Source organism: Gadus morhua, chromosome 20 (assembly GCF_902167405.1).
Source record: "Gadus morhua chromosome 20, gadMor3.0, whole genome shotgun sequence".
Lineage (NCBI taxonomy): Eukaryota > Metazoa > Chordata > Actinopteri > Gadiformes > Gadidae > Gadus > Gadus morhua.
Genome location: NC_044067.1, coordinates 5,739,055 through 5,757,116, shown reverse-complemented (window position 1 = coordinate 5,757,116; position 18,062 = coordinate 5,739,055). Strand labels below are relative to the sequence as shown.

General features: G+C 45.4%; 1 protein-coding gene across 31 annotated transcripts in view; it reads left to right on the top strand.

Annotated features, from left to right (window-relative positions):
• neb (nebulin) overlaps nucleotides 1-17,914 on the top strand; it is a 62,814-nt gene extending 44,900 nt beyond the window's left edge. For 8 of the 31 annotated variants that reach the window (XM_030342963.1, XM_030342992.1, XM_030342989.1 and 5 more), the window contains 23 exons: nucleotides 182-271; nucleotides 1,434-1,547; nucleotides 1,900-2,004; nucleotides 2,682-2,786; nucleotides 3,642-3,746; nucleotides 4,505-4,615; nucleotides 5,640-5,750; nucleotides 6,364-6,477; nucleotides 6,583-6,687; nucleotides 6,890-6,994; nucleotides 7,445-7,549; nucleotides 8,145-8,237; nucleotides 8,798-8,890; nucleotides 10,868-10,960; nucleotides 11,362-11,454; nucleotides 11,920-12,012; nucleotides 12,930-13,022; nucleotides 13,597-13,704; nucleotides 13,994-14,180; nucleotides 14,849-14,941; nucleotides 15,248-15,388; nucleotides 16,274-16,377; nucleotides 16,970-17,914. In XM_030342963.1, coding sequence (XP_030198823.1) covers nucleotides 182-271; nucleotides 1,434-1,547; nucleotides 1,900-2,004; nucleotides 2,682-2,786; nucleotides 3,642-3,746; nucleotides 4,505-4,615; nucleotides 5,640-5,750; nucleotides 6,364-6,477; nucleotides 6,583-6,687; nucleotides 6,890-6,994; nucleotides 7,445-7,549; nucleotides 8,145-8,237; nucleotides 8,798-8,890; nucleotides 10,868-10,960; nucleotides 11,362-11,454; nucleotides 11,920-12,012; nucleotides 12,930-13,022; nucleotides 13,597-13,704; nucleotides 13,994-14,180; nucleotides 14,849-14,941; nucleotides 15,248-15,388; nucleotides 16,274-16,377; nucleotides 16,970-17,143 — 2,535 coding nt within the window. In that variant the 3' untranslated portion in view covers nucleotides 17,144-17,914. Of the gene's footprint in view, nucleotides 1-181; nucleotides 272-1,433; nucleotides 1,548-1,899; nucleotides 2,005-2,681; nucleotides 2,787-3,641; nucleotides 3,747-4,504; nucleotides 4,616-5,639; nucleotides 5,751-6,363; nucleotides 6,478-6,582; nucleotides 6,688-6,889; nucleotides 6,995-7,444; nucleotides 7,550-8,144; nucleotides 8,238-8,797; nucleotides 8,891-9,445; nucleotides 9,539-10,235; nucleotides 10,329-10,867; nucleotides 10,961-11,361; nucleotides 11,455-11,919; nucleotides 12,013-12,929; nucleotides 13,023-13,596; nucleotides 13,705-13,993; nucleotides 14,181-14,848; nucleotides 14,942-15,247; nucleotides 15,389-16,273; nucleotides 16,378-16,969 lie in introns of all 31 variants that reach the window. The other 23 variants (XM_030342966.1, XM_030342967.1, XM_030342993.1 and 20 more) reach the window with 22 other exon arrangements.
• Nucleotides 17,915-18,062: the final 148 nt, after the last annotated feature.

Here is an 18,062-nt window from a genome sequence, read left to right as displayed (position 1 = left end):
TGTTAACCACTCCTCGATCTCCTCTACCCACTCTCTTTTGTCTCTCCCTCTCCTTCTCCTTCTCCTTCTCCTCACCCTCACCCTACCTGACCCTCTCACCCCATCCTGTCCTTGTCTGTGTATATATGTGCTATTTCTATGCGTGTTGATCTCATTCCTCCATCTTCACTGCGCTTTGTAGGTTGATGCCAAGTCCGCACTGCATGGAGCCGCCTCCTATGACACTCTCCAGATGCGCCACTCTAAGAAAATGAGTGCTCTGACTAGTAATGTAAGGAAGGAGGGCCTCTCAAGTCTCCCCTTTCTGGGGATGGCAGGAGGCTGCACTCAATGTCTATTCGCCGATATGTTTTTTGTTGTTGTTGTTGACTGACTGATTGGCTAATTTGAGGAAAAAGACAATAGGCTTATGAGTTAGCTAGAGGTCGGTCTATCTGTATTTCTTTATACTTTTATTTGTACATGCAAACGTATATATTTCTATATGGGCCCAAATATAGTCAATCAGTCAGTATTTGTATCTGTTTTTGATTGATATCACTTGAATGCTGTTTTCTGTTGTCTACACAGATTGTTGTGATGTGAATAAGGTGTTGCATCCCTCTCCTCCACCCCTTTGTTGCGTTTCCAGCAGTCGACTACAGTTCTCACCACTAGGGGGCACAGTGACCCTTTCACACAAACGGGATAATGATGCAGTCGCCCCGAAGTTTTCACATAAACTTGAGACATAGTTGCTGCTGGAAGTGGCTTGCGACACCTGCCTTCTCCTCTCTGTTGTTAATATAAGAGGTCTGCCTCGGCCCACTCACCTTTTGTTTTGAGAAGGACAATTTGCAGACCTGAAGTATTGCAGAGTACATATGGACCTCCTACCCCTACCATATATACACTGCATTACATATGGAGATTGAAGTGTGTGTATTTTTGTGTGTATGTATTTATGTATGTCTGTATGCGTATGTGAGTGTGTGTGTGTGTGTGTGTGTGTGTGTGTGTGTGTGTGTGTGTGTGTGTGTGTGTGTGTGTGTGTGTGTGTGTTTCTGTATTGTGTGTATGTGTGCGTGTGTGAGAGAGTCCAAGTATGTGTGTATATGAACAGACTGTAGAATTCGAATGGTTAATTCCAATTCTACGGTGCAATTCCTTGTTGATCTGTTTTCACGCTCCCGCTACTGCTAGCACGAAACACAAGATGCATGGGGGATTTGTCCTTTTCCCAACGTTCCCTCAGTGGTGGTTCATCCTGTATAACAACGGAAGGAAAACAGGGATTCATTCTGAGCTATTCGCCATTCCCTTGTTTTACAGTAGGCCAACCGCCTGAATGCATTCCCTTTGAAATGGCATCGCTGTTATTGTGTTCTTCTATACATAAATATACATGGACTACGGCTCACCTTGACCTGTGCATGCCCCGCCCCCTTCTCCAGGTGAAGTACCACGAGAAGTTTGATAAGGAGATGAAGGGAAAGAAGCCAAAGTATGACCTGAAGGACAGTAAGATATACCAGACCTTGAAGGATGCCACCAACCTGGCTAGTGAGGTATGGAAAGGGGGTGTTTCAGGTGTCCGATGCCTTCATTTCAAGGGTCATATGATTATTATGATGTTTATTGTTATCATTATATGGTTGTTGTTATATAATTATTTTCATTATTGTTATTAGTATCATGGGTGTTATTGTTATGATTATTACGATTATCGTTATGATTATGATTATTGTAATATTGCTACGGTGATTATTATTATCGTTATTAACATTATTATCATTTGTACTTCAATTATGATGCTGATTAATATTTTTCGACTGAAGTCATAGTGAGTCAGAGTAGTCAGAGTGTGGGATGAGGTATCAGCATCTCCATACCCAACCGTCCATCGCTCCGCCCCTCCAGGTGAAGTACAAGGGGGACCTGAAGAAGCTCCACAAGCCTGTGACGGACATGGCCGAGTCGCTGTCCATGCAGCACAACCTGAGCACCAGCAAGCTGTCCAGTGACGTAAGGCGTCATTAACACATCTAACCACCTCCCGCTAATACCCCGATTACCCAACTACCCCGCCCCCCCCTTCTTGCAACCCAGAGGGCACGGGAGTCGTTCTGGTCTCCATGGTCCCAATGGTACCATGTGACCTGAGTGTCTCCTCAATCCTTAATATCCAATCCAAAATCCTCTTCATCGTAACACGCTGTGACCACCTCATCGCGGTCCGTCGCTCCACGCTTCATCGTCCACATGCTCTCATCCGCACACCAGCCAGTAAGGGACCTTATCTGGTAGTGATCCTTCTCACCCTAGACCCTTCTCATGCTTCCATTTACTCTAACCTTCTACTCCTCCGTATCTTTTTCCCAAACCATAAATGAGTTTTAACCTCTTCCTGTCATCCTAAAAAAAAAAAAAAACGTTCCCATTAAAAATAGTCCCATTCAATTTATAATTAGAATATCTGATTAATTATCCGTCTTTCATAATCTTACATTTAACTTTTCTGGGCAGACCTTTCCTTTCCATTTTAATCCATCCATTCTGAAAAATGTTAAGCTCTTTTTTCAAAGTTATGAAATGGATCGCAGTACTTTTCTCCCCCTGTTATCCCATTTTTTTCCTCCCTTTGACTCTTTCTTTCCCCTTGAATGGGAATCGACCCCCAACCCCCCCCCTCGTCCACTTAGTACCGGTACAAGAAGAAATTTAAGGACAGTAAGGGTCACTACCTTGTGATCGCTGACACACCAGAGCAGCTTCACCACAAAGAGGCCACTGAGCTACAGAGCAGCGTAAGTGGCCCCTCTTTATGTGGGGTGTGGTGGGGTCCTCGATCTTCCAGGGGCCGAGACCCCTGGTTTCATTTTGTACAGCCATTAACCAAGAAATGACGTGTGCTTGTTCCAAAAGCGAAAGAAGAAGGGACACATTCACTGCTTGCGAATAAGACATGCCCGTTTAGGCTGGAAAAAATGAGGCTTTGTCGTATTCCTTCTTCGTGCGGTCCATTATCTACTTTGATTGTAGATTGTGGTGTCACGGTAAATACGTACATGTTGTTAATTTGACCTGGAAATCACCCTTGCTTTGTCACCCACTCCAAAACAAAATACTAGAAATATATATATCTACACAATATTTTGCGTCGTCAAATCACATTTTGCGAATACAATGTGTTTTGAGCCTTGTTGGCAAGTAGGGCTGTAGAGCCATTTAGTCCTAACCCCTAGGTCAAAATGCTGGGGCATTTAATGCTTCGCAGCACATCCCTGCCCTACACACAGGGCAAACATATCTAGACTTTGTTACCAAAGAATTGTTCTTGGTACCGGGATGTATCTACGCGGTAGCATAGCTTAGCTTAACATCACAGAGTACCAATAGGTTACATAGAAGAAAAAAAAAGAAACATATATTATATTGTTTCACCACATTATGGTACAATGTACTTACTTTTACCTTATTATGTAGAAATTATATTAAAAAAGGTTTCAGCTCCACATTTGCAGTAGTAAATGTATTCTTTAGGATTTCCCTGTGGGTAGTGTAAGACTCCACCTCTATGTATGTGGATCTGTGGAGTGAGTGTGTTACACCGTGCCCATCACCGTGCATGGCGACTGACTGGCGGCTGTACCCCTTTGCAGGTGAAGTACAAGGCGAAGTATGAGAAGGAGAAGGGCAAGGCCATGCTGGACTTTGAGACTCCCACCTATGTGAGCACCAAGGAGGCGCAGCATATGCAGAGCCAGGTACGGTGAACCCCCGCCTGCCTCAATGCTGTCTCCAGCTGCCTGAACCTTTTCTTTACAGGGGTCTTCGCTCTCAAGCCCAGCAGACTCCCGGACCCTGGCTCTGATAACCTCTATTTACCAAGCTTTTTTTTGGTTAGATTTTTGGGGTTGCAATGGTATAATCGTCCACTTATGTTTGTCCAATAAGTTCAATGTTTTGAAATGCCAATACAATATTAGGTACATTTTTTTACACTTTATCATATTGTGAAATATTTGTTGGGGTTTAACTTGAATGTTTGATTACAATAGAGGCGGTAAGTTCCTTGAAAAAACCTGAAAATGGGATTCGTTGTCCAAAGACTTGCTCAATACTTTGGAAAAAGCACTGCACAAACAGGGTTCAATCTTAACACGAAAGGGCCTCTTTGGAAGTCGTAGCATTTTAGCACCATTCCCTATCTAATTAATATCTAAGACAGCCCTGTAAGAGAATATCATCTGTCCTTGACGCTTCCAGATAAAACAAAGGTACTGTATGTCATACTTTGTATTGGGTTTCAAACGTTGAATAAACACAGCGTATCACAAATGCATACACACATGCACAAAGGTAAAACCCCCCAAAACAAACATGAAATGGGTACAAAAGCAGGAGTCGCTGTGAGGCGGAGAGAGGGTGTAAGGTTGGACTGCATTGTGATCGGCACTGCTTGCATTTGGTCTGTCTGAGCCATGTCTGTGCCCTTGACTCATCTTGTCTCCTCGGCCGATAGAAAGACTATAAGAAGGACTATGAGGAGGGAATGCGGGGCAAGAACCTCTGTGGCTTGGAGGTCACACCCGCCATGATACATGTCAGACACGCTACCAAAATAGCCAGCGAGGTAACTTAAATAAGGTTGATTTACCCAAATCCCACCTCCCTTCCATTACCATCAACCTAAGCGCCTCCATTTTGGATCTATTACCTTAAACCCTCCGCCATCATGACTAAGACCTCCCCTATCCCATTGCTTATCCCATGTCCTCCAAAACCTACCTCCCTTCCATTACAATCAACATTATTATTACCTTAAAACCCCCGCTCCTCCCATCGCTTTATGCCATGACCTCCCTCTATGACACATCGCCCACCTCCCTCCCACGCTAGTTTTTTTGTTCGTTTGCATGGTTCGCTATGCAGTGGATTTAAAAGAGCTACTAACTGTGATACATCTTGCGTCTGAGTGTTTAGAGTGTATTGCTTATTCTTACTGTACGTCTGCCTGTATGTGTTTATCTGACCATCATCATCACCATCATCATCAAGTTTGATGGCCCTTTCGGCATTGGATTTGCAGCTGCTTTGCATGATAAATGTTTATTTTTTCAATATATTTATGTTAAATATATTAATATTATATATATGAATATATTAATATTAAATATATTTTCCTGTCTCTTGTAAGTTGGCATTTAATAAAAATCTCTGCTACACTATAGCATATAGAATGAATTTCTTGATGAACCATCATCCTTTCAATTCTTTGTTGTCATTTATGTTTTTCCGTCACTATATCTGATAAAATATGTTAAACTTGTCGTTTATCAGGCTACCTGCCCAGCTCACCAATGCCTCTAGCCACATTAAAAAAATCTATTGAGGTGTGATATAACGTGCAATACTTACATTAACAATTTGGACTTAAATATACATTCTCCTGCTGTATTGCAATAAGGAAATGTATATTGAAGCCGTGGCGTATTTACTATACGTTAAATATAGTTATAGGCCCGGAACTAAGGCCGAGGCTTGGTGACTATGTGGCCAGTCTTTGTGTTCAGCCTGGCCTCTGTGTCTGTATGTACGTATGCGTGGCTGTTTGCTGGTCTTTGCAGTCTCTTGTGTTCTTCTTCCCCTCCCTCTAGCGAGAGTACAGGAAGGATCTAGAGGAGGGGGTGAAGGGTAAAGGGCTTTCAGCACCGGAGGAAACTCCTGAGCATTTGCGGGCAAAGAATGCCACTCATATCCTGAGTGAGGTAGGACCGGTGACCTGACGTGGCTTTTGTAACCACTCTCAGAAGTGGCTTCCATCCATCCCGCTCTGAACTCTTCTGTCCTCTGAAGCCCTACCCACGGTCCCCATAAACCCACCGTCCCCTTAAACCCACCGTCCCCTTAAACCCACCGTCCCCTTAAACCACCTACCTCACCCTCCCTTTAATGAATCTCCTCTGGGTCGTCTGACTAACAGGGTTACTGATTGGGTGTCATTTCTCTCTGGCTACATCACATCGCTTATCTGAAAGATTGTATGTGTATTTTTTGTTAATTTTCATGGTTTGACTCTGGCATCTTCATCGTCTAATAATCTACTCTAAACCATAACTTGTAACACACTGAAATGGATAACTAATGCTGTGTTTCCCTTCCAGTTCTGATTGGAGAATCCCACTGCCCTGTGTGTTAATGTCCTCCTAAACCAAGCCTTTTCCTCTTTCCCTCTTTACTTTTGTCTTGGTTTTGCAGCCCTCCACATCTCGAATCACTTGAACTCCTTCGTCCGCTAGCATTCCTCCACCCTGTCTAATACCGTATGTGTTTGTGTGTGTGTGTACTTGTGTGTGTATGTTTGGCTTGTCATGTCTGCAGAGGGAGTACAAGAAGTCCCTGGAGCTGGAGATCAAGGGCAAGGGCATGTTGGCGTTGGCCACGGACACCCCCGACTTCATGAGGGCCAGGAACGCCACGGACATCCTCAGCCAGGTCTGAACATTCACCTTCCCCTTCTTTCCGCTCAACGGTAGCGAGCGTTGTCTCCAAGTCTGAGTTGGTGTGCTCCTCTTGACGGCCTTTGTACCCGCTCAACAGACTAAGTACAAGCACACGGCGGAGCTGGACAGAGCCAGCTTCACCTCCGTCATCGACACGCCCGACATCATCCACGCCCAGCAGATGAGGAACATCATCAGCCAGGTAGCTGCCGGCGGGGACTGATACTTTGATTTGGGCAGGAATGGGGTGGCGTTGGTGGTGCTGTGTTGTTGAACGTGGTCGACTGTATAACTTGTTCCATAACAATACTTTATTTGAAGCAAACAAAGGGAAATGATGTTGCTCGAGTGAAATCTCTGAAATCTCTGTTGTGTTTTTTCCCGTTTGTTTTCCTGTCCAACAGAACAAGTACAAGGCAGAGGCTGGGAAAACCATGTCCCACTATGTGCCTGTGTTTGACACCCCGGAGATGCAGAGAGTGCGCGAGAACCAGAAGAACTTCAGCACCGTAAGTAAACCACCAAGAATGAGAAACCTCATGTTAGCAACGTGACTCAGGCATTAACGACGCCGGTAAGACCCAGACTGACGCACAATGGGTGCTGGTAAGATCCAAATGTGTATGGCCCATGACAGCACCCAGTCAACATGTCTGCCTCCAAATGCAAAGTATTATCCTTGATACTTTATTCAATGCATTAATTTAAAACAGTTTGTCCAGTCTCCTAACAAACAATCCAATCTAGCAGTAATATTCTATTTAAATATTTCATGATGTATGTTATTATTATTATTTTAAGAATGGTTCATGAAAGTCATTTTACCGGACAAGGGAAGATTTTACAAGACAAAATCGTTTTGTGTGCTGTCATAGTTTCCCTTGATACAACAGCCCCATGCTGCCTGATTCTGTTGGATATGTTAATTGCGTCTCTGCCTTTTTATCTTCCTCTTTTAGCTTCAGTACCAGGCAGACCATAAAATCATAAAGGGAAAAGTGTTGACCGTAAAGGACACCCCTGAAATGCTCCGTGTTAAAGAGAATACAAAGAATTTCAGCTCGGTACCTACCTACCCTGGAATCAGTACCTCCCTCTTTAACCACTCTTAACCTCAATTACCTCGAGTTTCTTTTAATCTTATATCCTAAGTTAACATTTGCTGATATGCAGCCCTCTCTTTTCCATTAAGCTTCGTCTTTGGTGCAGTAGAAATTCCCCTTAGCCTTTCTAATGTGAGAGTCTAACATCGGCGGGTCTAGTTTGATTGTAACACCATAACTGAGTGGTTTAGTAGTGCATAGCTTGTATGCTGTGTTCATGTGTTCTACGTTGAACTCCATCTTTGTTTGTATCTGTACGTGTTTTGTGTTTTGTCAATGCATTCCTTCCAATGGCAACACAACTCTGATGGACATCGAATGATTCGGCTGGACTGACAGCTTAATCGTCACTTGTTTTTTCACTCGCAATCACATTCCAATCGCAAGTGTATTTCAATCACCATCATATCTCGGTCGCAGTTGTATTTTAGCTTTAAAGCTAAATAATTAAACATATATATATAGGGTGATGAAGTGAAGCTGCGGGTGAATTAGAAAACGTAAAAGTCGGGGGCAGAGGTGGAGGTTCATGCCCTCATTCTTGATCTTTGTGAAGATTCAGTACAAAGATGACCTGGGTGGGGGCACCACGGTGCCTAAGACCCCAGAAATGGAGCGGGCTAAGATGAACCAGCGGAACATTAGCACGGTACTTTACGGAGTGACCCTGAAACCTGGCGATCTACCCTCTTCACGTTACCTTTCATCCTCCACCTCCCGTTCCCTACCGCCTGGTCCTTCCCTAGCTAGCATCCCGGCTAGCTGGCTGGACACTAAATCCCTGTCCAATTGACCGACATTTTTAATCGACATCATTTAAAATGTCTCCCAGTTTTTTGTTATTTGGTTTTTGCACAAATTGAAAAAAAAAAGTGTTTCCCCTTAAAACATCCCACTTAATCATGTCTAAACATTCAAGTTCCAGACTTAATGAAATATCCCCCATTTTGGTAACCCTTAACTGACATCTTCAACGATATATAATAACAAAATTAGTATGTTGGAGAAACAATGAAAATGTATCTCAATCACAATCGTGTTTCAATAAAAATCTTATTTCAGCTTTAGGGCTAAACCTAAAAAAAGGAAATTAAGCAAATCTACAGGTGGATATGGTGCTCAAATTTCTGAGTCAAAACCTTAAATTTCGAGGGGGGAATACAGAGACTTACCTTTGGGTTGATGCCTTCATTTTTTATCTTTGTGAAGATTCAGTACAAAGATGACCTGGCAGGAGGCACCACGGTGCCTAAGACCCCAGAAATGGAGCGGGCTAAGATGAACCAGCGGAACATTAGCACGGTACTTTACAGAGTGACCCTGAGCCCTGGCGTTCTACCCACTTCACGTTACCTTTCATCCTCCACCTCCCCTTCCCTACCGCCTGGTCCTTCCCTAGCTAGCATCCAGGCTAGCTGGCTGACACTAAATCCCTGTGCAATTGACCGACATTTTTAATCCACATCATTTAAACTGTCTCCCATTATTTAGTTGTTTTATTTTTGCACTAATTCAAAGAAAATTGTGTTTCCCCTTCAAACATGCAACTTAATCATGTCTAAACACTCAAGTTACAGTCTTAATGAAATAGCCTCCATTTTTTCTAAACTAGCATCTCCAACGATATAACATAACAAAATGAGTATGTTGGGAAAAAAACATGAAACTTGTATCTCAATCACAATCGTATTTTAATCAAAATAGTATTTCAGCTTTAAAGCTAAACCTAAAAAAATTAAATTAAGCAAATCTACAGGTGGATGTGGTGAGTTAGAAACCTTAAATTTCTTGGGGTGCTGGGGGGGAATACAAAGGCTTTCTTGTGGGTTGATGCCTTCATTCTTGATCTTTGTGAAGATTCAGTACAAAGATGATCTGGCAGGAGGCACCACGGTGCCAAAGACCCCAGAAATGGAGCGGGCTAAACTCAACCAACGGAACATTAGCACGGTATTTTTCCCTAATGACCCTGAAACCTGGCGTTCTACCCTCTTCACGTTACCTTTCATTCTCCACCTCCCCTCCCCTACCGCCTGGTCTGTCCCTAGCGCTGGACAAGTAATCCCCGAGCAATTGACCGCCACTTTAATCCCGATCATTTAAATGTAATGTTTTATTTTAACGCTTCAAATATTTTTTTTCTTTTTTACTTAATAATGTCTAAACACTGAAGTTACAGACTTAATGAAAGATCCTCAATTTTGGGAACCCAAAACTGCCATCTCCAACGATATAACAAAAGGTCTTTTATATCGTTTGAGGTATGTTTGGAAAAACAATGAAACTTGTATCTCAATCACAGTCGTATTTAAGCTTTAAAGCACAGTCTAAAATACAAGAGTTAGCAAATGTCTGCCCTTCAAACATACCACTCAATCATGTCTTAACACTCAAGTTTCCGACTTAATGAATATCCTCCATTTTGGTAACCCAAAACTGACATCTCCAATGATATAACATAACAAAAAAAGGTATATTTGAAAAAACAAGGAAACTTGTACCTCAATCACAACCGCATTTCAATCACAATCGTATTTCAGTAGTGGGTTGGTCGGTAAGTTCAAAAACCTAGACTTTGTGGGGGGGAGGGAGGGGAATACAGAGGATAACCTGTGGGTTGATGCCTTCATTCTTGATCTTTATGAAGATTCAGTACAAAGATGACCTGGCAGGAGGCACCACGGTGCCTAAGACCCCAGAAATGGAGCGGGCTAAACGCAACCAGCGGAACATTAGCACGGTACTTTACAGAGTGACCCTGAACCCTGGCGATCTACCCTCTTCACTTTACCCTTCATCCTCCACCTCCCCCTCCCTACCGCCTGGTCCTTCCCTAGCTAGCATCCAGGCTAGCAGGCTGGACACTAAATCCCTGTGCAATTGACCGCCATTTTTAATCTACATCACTTAAACAGTCCCTGTATGGTTTTATTTTTTGCACTAATTGAAATATTTTTCCTGTTCCCCCTATAAACACGCCTAATCATGTCTAAACACTCAGTTAACAGACGTAATTAAATCCTCCATTTTGGTGACACACAATATAATATAATATGCATAAGATATAACAGTAATATAATATATAAAACGTTGCATCTGAGACAACAATGAAATTATGTAATGTTTTTTACATTGTTTTTTACACCATAGCATATACCGTGCTGTGGTGACGGCTACCATGTTGATGTGTTCATGGCCATGCGGGCAGTATTTACTGTGTAGCTGTGCTGCCCATTTGTCTCTCTCACTGTCCTGCTGTGTACATCTTGACATGGGTAGATACAATACAAGGAATCTTTGGGCCAAGGCACGGCCATTCAGGATCTTCCGGAGGTGAAGCGGGTCCGAGAGAACCAGAAGCACATCAGCTCGGTAGTGGAACAGAACCACAGAGTGATCCCTACCCCCCCCCCCCCCCCCCCCACAGAATACAAAGACACACCCTTTCCCCTCATTCTCATCGCAGAACCAAGAGCAGTAACGATATGGATAAGGTTCTGTTTTCTTTTTGTTACAGCTTTTCCTGTCATCCTAACTGAATCCCTGTTCCATTCCTAAATCATTCCCAAGTCATGAGCTGATGTTCTGACCGTGGCTCTATTGATTCATTTTTTGCTGTTCCTTTCAGATTTTCATCCCGCTGAAGTTTTTAGGTTTCCATTTGTTCTCACCGCCCCACCCCTCACTCCTCCATGAAAATAGTTTCAAGACTTTAAGTATGGAAACTTTTACCGCCGCCCTCGTTGACCTCTTTTTAACATTCTCATTTAAAGCTTCAGTACAAAGAAGGACTCGGACAAGGCACTTCTATATCAGAGACCCCCGAGATGGAGAGAGTTAAACGCAACCAGCTGAACATCAGCACGGTACCCTCCCCCTCCCTGTGTCCCCCTCCTCCCCCCCATTCCTCATTTGAACACCATTCCCCACTTCCCTTCGACAGCCTCCAGCCAGACCAAATACCATTTCAAACCTCCAGACCTCTGTTCATTTCCATCAAACCCTTCAAGTTTTCGTTTTTCACTAACGAGTGCTGTTGCTGATCTCCCAGCGTTCCTCTAACACCTTTCATTGAGCCGAGTTCCCTCGTGAGCGGCTTGCACTCTGTCGCACTTTAATCTGTATCCTTAAGCCATTTCTTAATGATTTCTACATTTCTCTCCATGTTAACCACTGACTCTCCTTGTTTCCGAGGCTCCCACGCCAGCCATGCTGTGAATAATAAGCACTAGGTTGTGTACACGTGTGGCTCAGTTCTCCTGTATGTGTCCTCACTGCTGTCTCTCTTTATCCTCTTGCCTGGGAACCCGCGGACCAACGGTACGGGATAGATTAAGTACCGCAACACCGTGGGCAAAGGCACGGCCATATCGGATCTCCCCGAAATGAAGCGGGTCCGAGAGAACCAGAGGCACATCAGCTCGGTATTGGATCCAGAAAAACCTCATCCTGAAATACTGTGTGGTTCCTAACGGTTTAACGTAGACAATAGACCCCTCTGATCCGCCTAACTCCTCATCAGTCCATGCTTACCATCCTCATCGCTCACCCCCCAATCCCCCTGGCTCCCACAACCACCACCTCCATCAACGCTTCAGTTACCAGAACCAGGACTCGGCCTTGCTGCCAACTCTTAATGAGGCCGGTTCTTCCCCCTTAATCTTCCATCCATGTGCTCCCTTCCTCCCATTTTCTGATTTTTTTTTTTTGCATATTTTGCCCTTTAAAGAGCTGAGCTCTTGGCTACAGCTTGTGAATTGCAGTGCTGGTTCATCTTACATCCTCGTCATAGCTTTCCTCCCATTAGGCTTCTCTTAGTGTGTGTGTGTGTGTGTGTGTGTGTGTGTGTGTGTGTGTGTGTGTGTGTGTGTGTGTGTGTGTGTGTGTGTGTGTGTGTGTGTGTGTGTGTGTGTGTGTGTGTGTGTGTGTGATCGCCGTCTCCACTGCCGACCTCTACCCTCAGAGCCAGGGGCCCTCCCAGAGTCTTCGTCTCCTGCTGTGGTGGTGTGAAGAGCTGTGGTTAGGGCTCTGTGGATGCTACATCCCAGATCCCAAAAATCTGCCACGATGGGACCAATTTCTCAGACATGGATTAATTGATCATTAAAACAGGGGAAAAAAAGGCTAAAATAAATTAGATAGAATGTAAATTCAACAGAAATAGCCCGGGGCAACTGTCCGGGGTAACAACAGGAGGTTTGTGTTTTACAGAAGGTCCCGGAACACGCTGCGCTAGCAGCTCCAATCCACGTCTCTGAAGGCCGTCCCGTGCGTGTGCTCTCTTTGAATGTCTTGTGCACTCTGACTGTCCCCTCGGGGACCCTGTGCTTGTGTCCTGTAGGTGTTGTATAAGGACAGTAAGGCCAAGGGAACCCCTGTCGTGTTCACTCCCGAGATGGAGCGAGTCAAACGGAACCAAGAACACATTAGCTCGGTACCTCAAGAACCCAACCCCCACCCCCCAAAGTATCGATGTTTTCCCCTGAAAGACATGCCGCCCCACCCCCACCCCCACACCGCTTCCTTAGCAACCCTCCAGTAGTACCCCTGGTTAACCCCCTTCCCTAACCTATTCGTCCTTTGGCACCAGTTAATCACATTAACTCTGTTTCCCAGAGTAAATCTCTTCTTTGTGTTTAATCTTTAGACCACCAACACTAAACTCTTGTGCTGTCGGAACTACTCTCTCACCTCTGTTGTCTCATCCTTTGTGAATTCGATTGGCACACACTCTTACTTCCCTGTACGTCTCTCAATGCTTTACCCATTCCTCCCCCCCACCCCCATCTAATTCCTGTCTCTGAAGTCATCCCCGTAACGACCCCCCCTGGTGGCAGCCTGTAGTAGTCGCCTGTGTAGATTTGCCGCCATGTTCCTCCCTCCTCCCATGGTGTTGTCATTGTGTGGTGGACGCTACGTTCGTCTCTGTGTGAGGACACAGGGGTCCTCACGGAGATCCAGAGCTCCTCAGACGGGGTGGTAACCTCCCTCCCGCTGCCTCCCACCAGGTGCTGTACTCGGACAGCTTCCGCAAGCAGGTGCAGGGCAAGGCCGCCTTCGTCCTGGACACCCCGGAGATGAGGCGCGTCAAGGAGTCCCAGCTCAACATCTCAGGAGTGAGTACACTTTTTACGTGTGTCATTTAAAGGCCAGTGAACTTTGGTTAACGCCCCTATATCATCGGTAATCAAATGATCAAATCCCCCGCAAAATGTTTGAGTTTCGGCCTTTTGGTGATCGCAATCTCAGTCGCCATGCTAATGAGAGTCCTGACATCCCTTCTGTGTGTGTGTGTGTGTGTGTGTGTGTGTGTGTGTGTGTGTGTGTGTGTGTGTGTGTGTGTGTGTGTGTGTGTGTGTGTGTGTGTATGTGTGTGTGTGTGTGTGTGTGTGTGTGTGTGTCCAGGTGAGATACCACCAGGACCATGAGAAGAGCAAGGGCTCCTTCACGGCGATGGCGTCCTACCCCGAGATGGAGCGCGTGAAGAAGAACACCCAGGAGTTCAGCGACATCAACTACCGCGGCATCCAGAGACGCGTGGTGGAGATGGAGAGGAGGCGTGTGGTGGAGCACGAACAGGAGACCACCACCGGTACACACACACACACACACACACACATGTACACACACACACACATGTACACACACACACACACACACACACGCACACACACACACACAGACATACACACGCACACACACATACACATGTACACACACACACACATACACATGGACATACACATGTACACACACACACACACACACACACACACACACACACACATTGTGGGTGTATTGATTGACAGGCAATCAGCTCCACAACTCTTAACTCATAAGAAGTAGTTGCTGGACAGACTTCAACTTTTTGTGACTAAATTGACCAAATGGTTGACTACTGTCCAAAAATATCGCGACCGATAAATTGGCCGTGATATTGCTATGTTGCAACACCACCTATTTCTACTATGAATGATGTTGGTTTTCATTTGACAACTTTATTTGGCAATTGTTATACTCGGATTAGGTTGCAGCGAACATATTAGCGCAAAATGTTTGGCAATTATATATATATTTATAATCAAGCATATTAAACTAATATTGATACGTGTACACCCATTCTTAAAATGTAACTTTATAATACACATATATTTAGTCTCCTCTATATAATCTGTGGTGTGTGTGTGTGTGTGTGTGTGTGTGTGTGTGTGTGTGTGTGTGTGTGTGTGTGTGTGTGCACGAATGCGTGTGCGTTGTCAGATCTGCGTGTGTGGCGCACCAACCCTGGCTCCGTGTTTGACTATGACCCCGCCGAGGACAACATCCAGTCCAGGAGTCTGCACATGATGTCAGGTGAGCCACATCCCCCCCAGGGCCGGGGAAACTCTAGAGAGACAGCTCTGAGGTGGTGGCAAACACATGCAATGGTGGTTCGTTGAAAGTTGTCTTAGTATTTATTAAATCCCAATGGGAAAACAAACATAGGAACTTTTGCAGTTACATTATATTAAAGAAAGTCATTTTCCTTTTGCCCCTCGTCAAAACGAGCCCAAATAAATCTCATCCAAATGTCAAAATGAATCAACCTCTAAACGATTAATATTGACGCGGAATGAGTGCATATAATCAACGGCTGGCTCAAACGTCTGGTCCCGTCAGTGCACGCCCAGCGTCGCAGCAAGGAGCACTCCCGTTCCACCAGCGCCATGAGCGGCCCGGCCGACGAGAAGTCTGAGATGTCCCACGAGGGAGACCACCACATGTCCACCTACAGCAACGGCTTCGGAGCCTCCTCCGTCGGTGAGGACCAGTCGTTGGTGTGGAGTTTGGTGTGAGGGTTTTCTCAGGGTCGGGTTTTAGAAGTTTGGGTGTCGGTTCTAGAGTTTGGTTTTGGGGTTTCCTAGGGGTTGGGTTTTAGGGTTTGGGGGTCGGGTGTAGAGGTTGGTGTTAGGGTTTGCTAGGGTTTGGGTTTTGGTGTTGATCCTAGAGTTCGGTGTTAGGGTTAGGGTTCAACTTGGGTTGGGTTTCAGGGTTTGGGTGTCGGTTTTAGAGTTTGGTGTTAGGGTTAAGGTTTCCTAGGGTTTGGGTTTTAGGGTTTGGGTTTCAGGGTTTGGGTGTCGGTTCTAGAGTTTGGTTTTAGAGTGAGGGTTTTCTTTGGGGTCGGGTTTAGGGTTTGGTGTTAGGGTTAGGGTTCATTAGGGGTTGGGTTTTAGGGTTATGGGGGTCTGTTCTAGAGTTTGGTTTTAGAGTTAGGGTTTCCTTTAGGGTCGGGTTTAGGGTTTGGTGTTAGGGTTCACTAGGGGTTTGGTTTTAGGGTTTGGGAGTCGGTTCTAGAGTTTGTTGTTAGGGTTAGGGTTTACTCAGGGCTTCCTCGTAGGGTTGGTTTTTTGGCTCTAGGTTGTGGTATTAGGGTTGGGTTAAAGGGTTTAGTTTTTGGTTCTTGAGTTTGCTATTAATGTAAGGGTATATATATCTATAGCGTATACTGATATCATATAATTGGGTGAACATTGACCTAATATAATATTAAGTCAGTTCACCCAAGTGCCTCAGTCTGAGTCAGTGTTGTAGCTGACTCTGTGTGTGTGTGTGTGTGTGTGTGTGTGTGTGTGTGTGTGTGTGTGTGTGTGTGTGTGTGTGTGTGTGTGTGTGTGTGTGTGTGTGTGTGTGTGTGTGTGCCTCCAGGCTACCAGACTACTAAGACTGTGGAGCTGCAGCAGAGGTCTTCCTCAGTGGCCACCCAGCAGACCACTGTCTCCTCCATCCCATCCCACCCCTCTACCACCGGGGTGAGTACCACACACACACACACACACACTCCTCTACCACCATTGAGCACCACACACACACACTGCTCCATCACCGGGGTGAGTACCACACACACACACACACACTCCTCTACCACCATTTAGTACCACACACACACACACACACAGCTCCATCACCGGGGTGAGTACCACAGACACACACACACTCCTCTACCACCATTTAGTACCACACACACACACACTCCTCTACCACCATTTAGTACCACACACACACACACACACACACACACACAGCTCCATCACCGGGGTGAGTACCACACACACACACACACTCCTCTACCACCATTTAGTACCACACACACACACACTCCTCTACCACCATTTAGTACCACACACACACACTGCTCCGCCACCGGGATGAGTACCACACACACACACTCCTCTACCACCATTGAGTACCACACACACACAGCTCCATCACCGGGTTGAGTACCACACACACACACACACTCCTTCACTCTACAAGAGCGGTGATTACCACACACGCACACACACTTGGAAACCCCTCTACCAGCCGGACTCACTCGCCCCCGACTCGCCCTTCCCTTCTCAGAAAACGGTGCGAGCCATGTACGACTACGGCGCGGCCGACAACGACGAGGTGACCTTCAAGGACGGCGACGTCATCGTCAACGTGCAGTCCATCGACGAGGGCTGGATGTACGGCACCGTGCAGCGCACCGGCAAGACCGGCATGCTGCCCGCCAACTACGTGGAGGCCGTCTAGACGCAGAGGCCCCGCCCACCCACCCACCCTCGTCCTCTCTCTCGGGAGTGGGCGAGAGACAGCCACAGGGGGAAAAGCGGATTGGTCAATCCCGCTCGATGTGCTCGCGTTACCGTGGGCAACGAAGTGCAATGTTGTTGTTTGTTTGTTTTTGTTTGGAGGATCTGCTCGCTATGTAATCGTGGTAGAATTGTATGTGAATTTAGTTATTGTTTGTACGACTCTTTCTCTTCCTTCCTGTGGATTTGACATGATATAGACACCTGAACGGACAGAAAAGCAATATAAATAATGAATAAATACAGAGCGTATCGAAATGATATGATAGACTAAAGCGGTAGAAGATGACATGACCCATCTAGGAATAACAATATCACTCAAAGTACTGAGGTACTTGTATTGTACTGTTGTATTGTAAAACCACCCTATTTATATAAATCCTATGTTTGTCAAATCGCGAATAGCTCAGACGAACTGTGTTAACGCGGGCAAATCCATATCTAAAGGTAGTAGAAGTATGAAACCTGAAGCAAAATGAGTGACCTTAACGTAGTAGAAACGTTGAGTTGATTATGAAGAAATAGAATATAAACGTGGCGTCTCCAACCCTCTCCTCCACGGTGAAACCAGCCCTTAAGAGTTCTATGAGATAAGCCTCACTCTTCCCTCCTTCACAGGGCTGGCCACTAGTAGTAAACGTGTGTTTTGTTAAGTCTGGTGAACTCTGTGCCCTTTAATCAGTAGTGAATAAAGCACACCAAGCTCCTGCAATGTGGCGTCTCCTTTTCTACCACCATCCCTCCCTGAACTCCTACCCCCACTCTCATCATGTACGTTTTCAGTGAGACTGATATTTCAGCAGACGGCTGATATGGACATTGAGGCCAGTCCAGGTAAACTTGGCATATGGGGCGAGATT